Below are 13,532 nucleotides of genomic sequence, written 5' to 3'. Positions count from 1 at the left end.
CACATGGACCTTCTTTATGTAAGCAAGCATCTATACTTGGGTGTTTTGTTTCACATATTCAATAGAACTCAACTAGCTGGAAGAGACACATGATCATGTTTTTCTATACATTTTTAGCCCTGCACTGATTCTGTACTAAATTCACTTATCATTTCTCAGTGTAGAAAAAAAGAAGCATCTGTATTTTGAATTACATGTATATGTGCATATGCATATATACATATGTGTGCGTATATATACATATATATAACATGTGAAATAAATTTGCTCCAGAGGATTCTGTTATCTATCCTCATTAGAATTTAAGAACAAACTTAGTCAAGTAGCCATTAAATGACTTCTTAGATAAATATTTTTAGTTGTTAATTGGCTCTACAGGGGGTCTTTGAATTTCACTCCATTTCTGCCATTTCTTTGAAGGTTTGTTTTGGCTCCAGAGGAAAAAAAAAAAACATGTATGCAAGGCATCCAGATATGTAAATTGAATGACATTAGATTAAATGTGTGAAGAAAAAAAAGCTTCCTGAACTTCATGTTCAAGTAAATTGATCTGTACATTCAGATTGAATTGCCATTGCAATTCAACTACACCATTTTATGCATTGTTAGCAACTTCATTCCTAAAGCTGCATTATGAAAACCTAATTATGATGTGAACAAGGAGTAACTAATGCTTTACTTCTTTTGGTTGTTAAGAGATAATCTATTTTGTGAAATCACATCCACCTAAATAAACGGTCCAGAAGGTCTTATCTAAGTGAAGTTAGTTTTGTAGAATCAGCTGCTAGTTTCAATTTGTCTGTGAATTGAGAGACGCCACAGAGGTCACTGCCATTTACCTTCTAGAGATGGTGTTTTTGGTTTTTTTTTTAAGTGTTCCTTTAACATGAAAATAGCACAAGTGATGAGGAACATACCTCCAAGCTTCACACAAGATAAGCAATCAAGTTCCAAAGTCATAATTATATTCGGTTATATTATTATTGTTATCATAAGTTGCAGCAGAATACGCCTAGATTTCCTCAAGCTAGTTTCTCTATAAGTGGCCACTTAACTAAAATATGTACTGAAGTCCTGATCTGAGTTCCATAGGCTTTAAATTGGGGTAGGGGAGGGGATGTGAGGGGGAACCTATCTCAAGATATTGATCTACATATACATATATCACCACATACAGACATACTCTCTCTATTCAGAGACATGCCTGCTGCTGTCAGTGAGCTATGTGTTTTGGAGGCAATTAGGTAGTGCAGTGGATGGAGGTCAGGGCTTAGAGTCAGGTCAGTTCGAATACAGCCTCAGACACTTACTGGTTGTGTGACCCTGGGCAAATCACTTAACCTCTGCTTACCTCAGTAATCCCAGCTATAAAATGGAGATACTAATAGCTCCTATCTCCCAGGGTCATTATGAGAATCAAATGAGGTAATAATTGCAAAGTGCTTGGCACATTGCCTGGCACACAGTAGTACTATATAAATGTTAGCTATGATTATTGTTGTTATTCTTAATTATTATTATATTAATTATTATTATTATTACTTCCTTCCCCACTCAGGCTAGGAATGAAGATAAATTAGTGTTGATTCATACTTTCTTCATTTGTTTTCTAGGATAATGTAAGTTCCTTAGGGGCAGGGACTATCTTTATTTTTTGTTTTTTGTATCCTTAGCATCTATCTACTAGCACCCATAACAGGGCTTAGTAATTGCTTGTCTCTATGTAGAGACAACTATATCTTTATATATATTGTTCAAACATATAACTCTTAAGTCAAAAGGAACACCCAGAGAGAGAGTATATATGGGTCAAAATTAGCCCATCTTCATTCCTGCAAGGGACAAAGGGAGGAGGGCTATAGGAGGGCTATAGAAGGGCTGAGGGGTCAGTTCAAAGCATGGCCTCCTGACAATGGGTCAGTGCCATCTTCAAGTGTATAAAACAGTATATCTTAAATTTTGTAGTAGTTTTCATGGATAGTTATATAATATGGAAAGATTTTTTACTGTAAATTATTAGAAAGAATAATTACTACATGAAATGCAATGATTACTCAGTTGTCAATAATAATATACACTCTAAGAAGGGAGAAAAAAGCCGTAAAGGAAATCCTTAAAGTCAGTTTCAGTGAACACCTTCAACCTGCCCCTCCATCAAAACTATTAACCAATTTCAAAATGGAACAATAATTTGTATTTCATCTATTTTCCAGTTCATCATGATCAGTTCAACTCTTATATTTGATAGTCACTACATTATAAAATCTAGATTTTTATCTTGACATACAATGCCCTTTTGCTCTAATATGTATTTCATAATCTACTCCACAATCATTTTCTTAATCAATGATTATTCTAAGATGACCTTGTATGAAGATGTTTCTTCAATAAGAATATCTAAAAGTACCATTTTTAACTAGTTCTTCAGATTATTGGAGACTTTGTTTATTGTCAGTAAACATTCCTTCTGTAAACATCTATTAAATATCTACAATGTATAAGACACTGTACTAGTTGCTGGGGATATAAAGGTTAAAAATGACATAATTTTGTCCTCCAAAGAGCATACAATCTAACTAAGCCCTCAAACCCTGAATCCCAAGCACACTGAAATGTGCTTAGGTTTATTCCTTTTGCCCCTAGGTAATTGTGGTTGGTTATTTAAAAGCTAGCTTGCTCTAAGAGTTACTAATGAGGACAATTAAACCAACCTTTATCTTGGAGGGTGGGGAGAGAGATATAAGAAGATTCATTTTACTAATTTGCTGATCACTGGTGGATTTTAGCCATTTTATAGATTCTAGTTGTGAAATGTATTCCATGCCATACATTATCATTATTCATTCATTTTAAAAGTTACAATAATTATTATTTTAAATATATGTCTGTACCTTCACTGTTGGTGTTGCTTCAAGTAAGCATTTGCTTCGGTCTGGGCTTTTTGATAATGAAGTGTTGGACTTGTGAAATTCAGATGTATTTAGGAAATAAAAATATAATTGAATTTATTAATGTCCAAGAATGTTCTATCAAGGCATGAATCCACCACTAACTATACATAAAAATAATATTTTTTAAAAAAATGAAGTTGTTACTGAACAGCTCAAGAGTTTCTAAATTATTTTCCAGAAGAAGTACATGACTTTGCAGTCATGCTTCACATGGCCTGTTTCCTTGAACTTTGAAATTCATGTTTTCAATGGTGTTCATCACCATTGGCCTTGTATTTTTAAAAACATTTTTAACATGCCTTGGTTTCACTTTGCAGACATTTATAGATTACTCTCACTGCTAGAGAGGATTCTTGGAATTATGTAAAGCTACCAAGAGAATGATCTCACCCTTACACCCATTCTCAGAATAGTGTTTTTAAATGTGCTAAATAAAATACATAGGATTACCAAGGAAAACAATTTTATTGAAATACAGTTATCCAAAAAAAAACCCCACTTTTTAAAATGATTTCACAAACCCAGAGTTGAGAAACCCTGGCTTATGTGTTTTTTTAATTTGGCCAATGGAATATTATACATGGAAATACACATCTGCCGCCTTCTAGCAACAGCTCCAACTTCAATCTTCAATTAAAGAGAGACTTTAAAAAAAAAAAAACTACCAGGTTCACTGGGACAGCTTAGCCATATGCATAACGACACAATCACCATTGATTCAAGTATAGATAATTAACAAGATAAGAGCAGTGCTGAGGAAAGATGCCCCTAGAAGCAAGTTGAGAATGACAGCTAATTATGACCAGTTAATTAGTGAGCAGTGAGTAGCTAGCTCTGTCTATCACGTAACGGGAAAGAAATAGGTAACCGACCTTCCCAATATTAGTACAACTTTGACCACATGTCTTGCTATACTCAGATATATTTGTTATCTTTTTTTATTTAGGGTTTTCTTCAATTTATTCTCAAATGGACTAGAGTGTGACCAACCTCCTTAAAAGAGGGACATGTTTTTCTGGGGATTTTGCCAAAATGATTTTCATTTGTTTTAAAATGTTCTCTTTGTCTCATCATTCCCTAAAAATCTTTTGTTTCTATGGTCACTTTTTCTGGCATAAGCAGGCACTGGGGCTGAGCAGCAGCATTCTTTTGCCAGTCCAGAGCTGCAGCACTTGGTCCAGAGAAGGCATTGATTCATTATGCTAATTACCTGTCAGGAGCGCTCAGAAACAGTGACATTCCAATGAACTCACAATTGTCCAAGGGAATAAAGAAGACTAAGGGAGAATATAGACAAAAGAAACACACAAATCTCATTTTTGACGATAATTTAAACCTCCTCCATCAGACCCGTTATAATGAGAAATATTTATTAATTTCTTCCAAAATTATACCATCTTGGTTTGATTGCCATAGAGAAATGAAATGGACCAAAGAAGGAAAGCCAATCTATGACTAGCAACAAAAGACTTGGCTAATCGAAATGATATAATCAGCTCATAATAATTAATAATTTGGAGCCAGAGGAGGGAATAACTGGTATTTAATGCTATCTTTGGATATAAAACCATGACCTCAGGGGACTGTCCAATAGTGGAATCAGAGAAGTGCTGTAGCACTTTAGGCAATCCATTATCAATCCTGAAGTATCTCTTACTTAGCCAATTTTTATGTAAAGATTCTCTTGATTATTTTTTTCTGGCTACTAAATACAAGCTCAGTAATTTAGATTTCACAAAGTATTCATCTTATTTCTATTATTATTAGAAGCCCATGGAAAAGTTGCAATAGATGATGGCTCCTGTGTCCCTGTATTGTCTCTAGGTTGGGTAGACTTGGTTCTAAGCTTTAATTCAAGTTCAAAACCTTCAGCAGTCATTTAACTCAAGGCTCAGGAGTGGCACTGGGCTAGTCCTCTGGTTAAGCAGCAACTGGACTGGGGTTGGTATGTTTTTGTGTGAGTGCTCTTTTTGGCTGTTGTTTTTTAATAAGCAAGTTAATAAGATAAACACTATTTCATAGTGGTACTTTACCTACTTAATAAAAAGTCTGTTTTCAAGGATTTAAACATTTTCAAATGGATTCTTCTAATTACTGAGGAGTCCTGTATATACATAAAAATCAGGTTACAGCAAGGTTTCTATTTATAATTTTTAAAATTCTAATTAATATATGTATGCTTGAAAGTAATAAAATTATATTTTTAAAAACAATTCTATAAGGCATGTTTCATTCACTAATTTAGACTGGCCTTCTTTGTGCCAATGAGTATAAATTAGCTTTATTGTAGTATTATTTTACATTCAAATGTTAATTATATTATTGTTTTACCTGTGATTTCATGGGTAGGTGTTGCAGGTCTTGGCAGCTGTTTTATAACAGATAATATATTTTGTCTTCATAATTTTTAGTTGTGAATCATGGTTGCTGTGTAATTATTTAACCTTTACATAATATTTGAGAACTTAATGATAAGTAGTTTAAATGAAATGCCATGGGGCTGGTATTTATTGAGGGGGTTAGGGTGATCTAATGAAAAGAGCACTTACTTGAGAATCAGGAGACTTGAGCTCATTTTAGCTTTGCCATCAACCAAATACACGATTTGGGGTGAGTTATTTTACTTCTCAAGGCCCCAGTCTCCTCATCTATAAGATAAAGTGGTTAAATGTGATGTGGCTAAGGTCCCCTACAATCCTAACATTCTATGATTAGAAATTAAACTGAGAGCATTGTGATGTTAAGGAATAATGCTTATATTCTTAAACCGTAAACCTACATGTGATCTCTCCAATTGTGAGTTTCCTCGGGTGTCATCTATTCTCCCACCCTGTCTCTAGTCGAAAGTCTATTTAAACCATTCACATAGAAATATTGTGAAATATAAAATTTGCCAAATAGGAGATTCCCCAATATTTTTGCATCTTTCAACTGCAAGAAGTTTCTACTGTATCCTAAGGTATTTTACAGTGGTTTTTTTTTTCAAATTAAAGACACACTGTAAATAAATATATAAATGTACATAATATTGTAAGCATTTTTATTACATGTTTTACAATTTAATTCCTCTGTTCTACAGGGTATATCTTTTCTTTAAGGTCCATTTATTTCTGTTCATTAATCTCTTTCCGCTAGTTTAACCACCCCATCGTTTAACAAAATCCTAATAAGGAGACAGAAGGGAAATTATAGATAATGAGTGAAATTTCCCTTTCCTTGAATGAAATAAAGAATTAAGATTTGAAAAAGAGACACTTTTAACCCCATACCTGGAACTTAAAGGGAGATCTAATAATTTATTTTTCTAAGACAAGTGTTCTTCACCTTTTTTCTGTTACAGAGTTCTCTAGAAGTCTGGTGAAGCCTATGGGCCCCTTCTTAGAGTAAGGTTTTAAATGTACAAAATAAAATACATGAGATTACAGAGGAAAACCACTATATTGAAATACAGTTATCAAAGATTTTTGTTTAAAAAAAAAAAGCAAGCTCACATACCTCAGGTCAAGAATTCATGTTCTAAAAGGATTAGTCTTTGTATTGGTATAATATTGATTTACTCTTAATATCATGTTTCTCTAAAAAACAAACAAACCCATCAGCACTCCTGTTCCCAAGATAATATCAGAGGCATAGGGACCAGGAAACCATTTCTGATGCCTCTACTTGGCAATACTCTCTCTCCACAAACTGTTAGAGTTATACTTAACTGTTGACATGTTATCTCTCCTTATTGGAATATAAACTCCTTAATGTAAGGGACTATTCCTCATTTTGTCTTTGTATGTCCAGGACCTGGCAGAGTGCCTCTCATTTAGCATATGCTCAATAGATGTTTGCTGAGTTAGACTTGGGAGGGTGATGTGGGCGAAAGGAATGACGACCCTCTATGTTTCCTCTGAAAGCCAAAGGTCAGTGAGTACCCATCTGAGTTATACTCCTAAAAGTCATACTACCCATATTTTAAGGAAACCCATGATCTGTCACTTTTCTGGTTAAGAAAGAAGAATGAAATTAAAACCTTTCAATAGAGTTAGCTGCATTTTAAAGTTGATCAGATGCTTCTGGAATGTTTGACAATTCAGTTTGTTTCTCCACACTGCCTGGTACATAATAGGCCTTTAATAAATGCATATTGATTTAACAGTATAGTTTCATTGGGCTGCCTCTCTGCTTGGCCCCTAGCATTCCAGTTTCCCTGCTTCTATATTATTTTCTCTGCCCCATTCTGTAGTCTATTTCTTTTGATCTTCTTGCAGAAACAACTTCCAAAAAACTCTATGCAGACTCAGTGATACTAGTTGTACTTCTCTGTTGTCAAAGTTATATATGATCATCTTTTGAGAGACCCTACAGGATTAGTAGATGAGTAGACGTTATCATGGTGTAGTGCCAGCTTTTTGTCAAGGAAGGCTACCCTCTCCAGGAAAGCAATGAGCAGGTCTGCTGGCTGAGCCTTAATCACTGCCTTATCATTCACACAAGGCCAGAGCACTGGTTTCTGTCTGAGTATGGGAAACATCTATAAACATCTATCAGAAAACTAGTGACCAAAACTAACTTTTGTAGAAATTGGAATGATTATATAAATCTTACAGTGAGATTTGTCTCTAATATTTCTCTTGGGGAGAATTAGAAAACTGAATATCATTGAGAAGATACTAGAGCTCATGGGGGAAAAAATCTGTTTCCTATCTGTTGGAGCTTTTAATAACTTACAGACACGTTGTTGATTAAAGCTTAATGAAAAGAAAACTGAAGAAGACATGTCAGGTGCATTAATTTCCTTAAACTGTGCTTGTATTTTGGAATTGAATTCAGCTCCAACTAATTTTTCATGTTATTTTGGTTCTATCTCTGTGTATCTTAATTAAGAAAACTGGTTTAGGTAGTCATTAAGTTCTTCATCTTTCAGCAAGAGGATTTTGTGTGTAATTACTGAGAAAAGAATGAAAATAATCTGTTCACAAATTGATATCGAGAGTTGCATTGCATTGATAGCCATTTGGGTAGTAGTACAGTCAATGATTTATTCCTTTCTGTGTGGAAGTTAGATTTACACATGTAAATGTTATTAAATTTCATAATGTGAATTCATATAAAAACTACATGTCTCAAACCTGGAAATATATCCATATTGCTTTAGGATAGCCATCTATTAGTATGGATTCCAAGTAGGTATGGATTCATTTTTAAATCACATCAATTTCAATCACATCAATCATGCTGCAACAAAGATTGTAAATATTCATAAAATTTCATACCAAGAATGTTCTGAGTTGGTCTGACAATCTGTTATGTTTTCAGTGATATTTGCGTCCCATCACTTGTGTTTTTATAAGTTTAAAAAACACTGTCATCTGCTACAAAGGAATTAAAAATGAATTTCTAGTTTTATTAGAAATATTCAGATAGCAAGGTTACTGCTGTGATGCTTCGAGTGTGACACTGCCTACAGAAAACGCAGCCTAATGAGCCAAACTCAATACCCTGGACAATGGCGCTGTGGGGGAAATGATGGATCTGTGTATGCACTGCAGCTTTAACCTCTAACTAGTTTTCATTTTTCATCTTTACAATTTCCATTTCCTCCTTCTGTTCAAATAAATTAAGTTACAATGAATGGATCCTCCTGCACATGTGACTCTTCTGTGAGTTCCTCTAAGGAAATCATTGGTTTGTTAATGAGCCTATTATTAATGTTTATTTCTTCTTTATTTTCTCTCTCTCTCTCTTTTTTAGTCTCGACCTATTCCTTCTCACCTTACTTCAGCAGTTGCAGAGAGTATCTTGGCCTCAGCCTGTGAGAGTGAGAGTAGAAATGCTGCAAAGAGGATGCGTCTGGACAGACAGCAGGTACCTAGGTGTTTGGGGATCTGCCATATTCCTAAGTGTTATACACTGGAGTGAAAGTCTTTTGTGTAATACAGAAGAATGAATCATTTGAAACATGTTTAGCAGGAAAACAATTCACAATGAAGTTCTGAAAAAACAGGAAAATGTTTTCTGTCTTTCTTAAATAAGCCAAGGTCTCAAAAGGTATATAGGTTACAGATAAAGATCAAATAGTATCTATGGTCAACACTAAAGGAAGAACAATATTAAAAAAGTGAATCATTTCTCTATCTCTTTGCTACTATTTCCAAGATGGATTGCTTAACCAAAAGTGTGTGTGTATGCCCTGACGTTATCTAGTAGTGCAGGGATGGAGAACTTTAGGCCCTTGATTTCATTTCATCTGCAGTAAAGGATAAATACCAGAAGTTAGGATTACTCATTTATGCCCATAGTCGTAAAAAATACAACAGAGATTATAGAAGTGTTTACTGGCATTAAAGTAAAAAAAAATAGAAAATGAGGGTATTAGTCCATGAAAGACCATTTCTCTGTATGTAAGTCCTTCTATATGTGTTGCTTTCTTTCTGTGGGTTTAAATATTTGTACATTTGTTGCCTCTGTGAGTCTGTGACCATCTCCATTTGTGTGTATAGGTCTATGTATGAGGATCTGTATGTTTACTGCACTGGTCTTCTTGCAGTTTCCCTTTATCTGTCTTTCTTTTTATATTCATTTTTCTCTATCTTCCTCCGTTCCATCTCCTCTTAACTAATGATAAGATAGAAAGAAAGTATATTTTAATTATCAAACAGAATTTAATGTTCCCTGCCCTTAAGTTAAAAGGCCTATCAGCAGAACATTTGATACTGCTCTCTCAAAAAGAAACAAATTAAACTGAATTATAATGATGTGGCCCCAATTGTTTTTTCTCCCTCACCCCCCCATGGCTAAATGAACCTTAGTAGAAAAAATAGGTTTCTCACCCCTGCCATAGGAAATGTGTTAAAAGTGTGTTAAAATCTGTAATTCATGCTCTGCAGATACAATTCTGTATGCTAACTAGGCTGAAGACCTTAGCTGAACAAACACACACATAGCCTTAGTTTCAGGAATAAATAAGCAATAATTTAAATTTTGACTAATTATTCATTTCTATCATTTGTCTTTAGCATTTATTTATTGTTGTTCAGTCCTTTGAGTAGAGTCTGACTCTTCATGACTCCATTTGGGGTTTTCTTGTTAAATATACTGGAATGGTTTGCCATTTCCTTTTCCAGTTTATTTTACAGATGAGGAAACTGTGGCAAATAGGGTTCAATGACTTGCCCAGAATCACACAGCTAGAAAGTGTCTGAAGCCAGATTTGAACTCACAAAGAGGAGTCTGCCTGATTCTAGGTCCAGTGTTTTATCCATTGTACCACCTAGCTGCCCTATAAATTAAAATAAAATTATACCGTTGTCATGCTGTATTATTTAAATTAATTTCCCTGAACACAAGGTTTCTTTTAACAAAACCAGCCTAGTAGGAGGGGGGTTAATGGAAAGTTCTGGGCTCCTCAGCATTGGATTTGTGATATTTCTGGTAGCTTAGGGAGGAGGACGTAGCAGTGCTGTCACAGCTGCAGGGCTCTCAAGGAGAAGCTGTGCAAGGGCTACAATCAGTCACATGGTCCCCTTGCTTAGAAGTGGGAAGCAACACATCCCTGCCTTCTCCCCAACCACACTATGTAGCCTCTCTGTTACTGGATGGGGAGCCATCCTTGAGAGATGGGAGGGCTATATTTTTTGGGGGATAAAATAGGAGAGGTATGGCATACCATACTGAGGTATGGCAAGGTATTCTAAGGTCTGAAATATTTCTGACATCTGTTGTTACATCTGATAACAAAATAACCGACAAGATTGCCTTCTTGGAATATAACCTCTTCATTAATGGAAGCTTTATTGCATATGCTATAAAGAGTGAAATTTTTCCAGGCAATGAGCTAGGATAAGTGTGTGAATTAGCTAGCTATTAGAAAATGCTCCTGAATTTCCACAAGTGCCTAACATTCTCCTAGGAAATAGCAACTTAGAAGGAAGGACTTATTTCATGTTTAGAATCAAAGGAATATTATTAACACATGGGAATGCTTAAAGTCTTAATATGGGTTTCAGTAAAATGTTTTGCAGCATTTCCAACCATATCCCTGTGGGCAAAGGGGAGAGATATGGGTTAGGTGAAGGTATAATCAGTTAGACTTGGACATTATTTAATGATTAGACCCCAAGGGTACTGATTAATAGATTAATGAAGAAGTATGATATAGTACAAAGAGCACTGGAAAGGAAGGTAGAGAGCCTGTGTCCAAAGTATCGGGCAAAGCCAATGTCTGTGTGAAATCTGTTGTTGTTCAATCATTTTTCAGTTGTGTCCAACTCTTTGTGACCCCATTTGGGGTTTTCTTGGCAGAGATACTGGAGTGGTTTTCCATTTGCTTCTCCAGCTCATTTTTCAAATGAGGAAACTGAGGCAAGCAAGGCTAAGTGACTTGCCCAGGGTCACATAGCTAGTAAGTGTCCGAGGCTGCATTTGAACTCAGTTCTTTAGGTCCTGCACTCTTTCCATTGTATCACCTAGCTGCCTGCCCCTGTATGAAATTACATTCAGATTATTTCACCAGTGAGTTTCAGTTTTCTCATCTGTAAAATGTGTTCTGTGTTTCTGGAGGGATGCTGTCTCTAGTGGAGGGACACAGGGATCTGTCCTTATCAAGTTTAAAGATAACTGTGAAGTTTGAAGGGATACAGTATTCTGACTTGAAGTTCCTAGCACCTGAAGAAAATCTGTTAGCATTATATTTTTTGTTATGCCCCTTTCTTTGCAGAGAAAAATAAGAATATAGACTTAGAGCTGGAAAGGACTATACTGACCACAGAGTACAAGACCTTCACTTTACAGATGAGAAAACTGAAGAGGATAAGTGACATGCTTAGTATAGTGCCTGGCACATAGTAGGCGCTTAATAAATGTTCATTGACTGACTGACTGACTTGCTCAAGGTCACAGAGGTGATATACATAGGTAGGAGCAGCAGCAACATTTGAACTCAGGTCCTCTGACTCCTTCTTTCCATTGCACTAGTTAACACATTAAATAATAGAATTGGAACTCAGTAGCTTCTTGACCTCAAATCTAATAGGATGAAATCTAGTACTGATCGACCTAAGGTTAAAAAAAAAAAAAGACCAGTGAGGACTGAGAAAGGCCATTAGATTTGGCAGTGAAAAGATCATTGGTAACTTGAGAGAGAGAGAGACAGAGACAGAGAGAGAGAGACAGAGAGAGAGACAGAGAGAGCAGTTTTCAGGTAAATGATGAGGACAGAAGTCAGAAGGTAGAGAGTTAAGAAAGGAAATGAAGGTATCAATTATAGATACCTTTCTTCTTCAATTATTTGAAAGACTTTCACATGCAAAAGAAATTAGAGTTTCCCCAAATCTCAGAATTTCAGAGTTAAAAGGTACCTCAACATCCACCTAGTCTAACCCATACCTAAATGGAAATAAAATTTCCTGTACTATAAAATACTTGAAAGTGGCAACCCCGCCTCTTTTTGAAAACTTCCAAATTTGCCTCTGAAAATTTAGGCTTGATGCCTTTGCAGCTGTTTTACAGGCATTGTGAAATTAATTAATTAATTAAAAATCTAAAGAGCTTTGCAATCTGGATCTGAATGTTATGCAAATAGCAAAAACTTGAAGAAATAAGCATTTTTCTCTTCTCTAAAATGTCTGAGTATGACAGCTTAAGATGTTTTATAAAGTCATAAATCACTCTCTTCTAGAAGCACTGGTTTTTCTTAGTTTTCAGCTCTAATATTTGATGCATCTGTGAGTTTTTACTTGTACCCAGAGAATTTTCATTTTGATTTGGAAAATTGACTCTATTTTCCACTTTGTCACTGCAGAAACATGAATTGTCATGTATGAGGTTTGTATATAACAAAGCAGCTTCATATAGCTAAATTTTTTTCTCTCACCATTACTATTAAGTGGCCACTTACTTGAAACTCAGAGAGTTCAGTGCTTTTCTTTATGGTTTCAATGGAAAATTGGATAAGATAAGATCTGTATAGGTGATTGCTGCTCTTTTTTCCTCTTTTTGTGCATTTTTCAAATAGAATCTTTGCTAATTTAAAATAATTTTTGTCTTATTTTCTTTCTAGGCATGCCCAGATTTTAAAGTTTGAGAAATTACATTTTTTAAAATTTGTCTCCATTATTTTAATGGGAAAATTATGGTCTATTAGGGATATAATGAAAAGAAAGCAAAAGGTCTATCCTAATGACAGCAGCCTGAGCTGTAGCAATGACCCAAAGCTCTATCTCAATTCCCTTTTAGTTAGGCAAAGACTAAGGCCCCTGGGAAAATGATGTGTCTTGTCCCAGTAGGCTGTTTTATTTCACTGAAAGATTTTAAAGGGAACCTTGACATCCTCCCGTGTTAGAAAGTTTGTCATCTAATGTCAGCAGGAGAAAAGTTCAAACACTGAAAAACTGAGGCACCTTATCGGTAGACTGCTGTCAGAGAAGTGGGGAATTGCTAAAAATTAAAAATTTTTTTAAATTACTTGGCAATTTGTACATGAACATATTCCCAAGACCTGCACATAATCAGACAGCTAGAACCTATAGAATTTAAGGAGCAATTATACTAAGTTACACTAAGAAACAGTTATATACTTCCTATCTGTTGGGTTTT

General features: G+C 35.2%; 1 protein-coding gene across 4 annotated transcripts in view; it reads left to right on the top strand.

Annotated features, from left to right (window-relative positions):
• The window catches only part of LOC114054148 (nucleolar protein 4), a 427,691-nt gene that overhangs the window by 344,493 nt on the left and 69,666 nt on the right, over positions 1-13,532 (top strand). For 3 of the 4 annotated variants that reach the window (XM_027877294.1, XM_027877291.1, XM_027877292.1), the window contains one exon: positions 8,691-8,804. The exons of the other annotated variant lie outside the window; for it this stretch is intronic. In XM_027877294.1, the coding sequence (XP_027733095.1) occupies positions 8,691-8,804 (114 nt within the window). The remainder of the gene's footprint in view (positions 1-8,690; positions 8,805-13,532) is intronic. 4 annotated transcript variants of the gene reach the window in all.

The sequence above is a fragment of the Vombatus ursinus genome, unplaced genomic scaffold (genome assembly GCF_900497805.2).
Source record: "Vombatus ursinus unplaced genomic scaffold, bare-nosed wombat genome assembly UNPS02014812.1, whole genome shotgun sequence".
Lineage (NCBI taxonomy): Eukaryota > Metazoa > Chordata > Mammalia > Diprotodontia > Vombatidae > Vombatus > Vombatus ursinus.
This window is presented reverse-complemented; position numbering and strand designations above follow the sequence as displayed.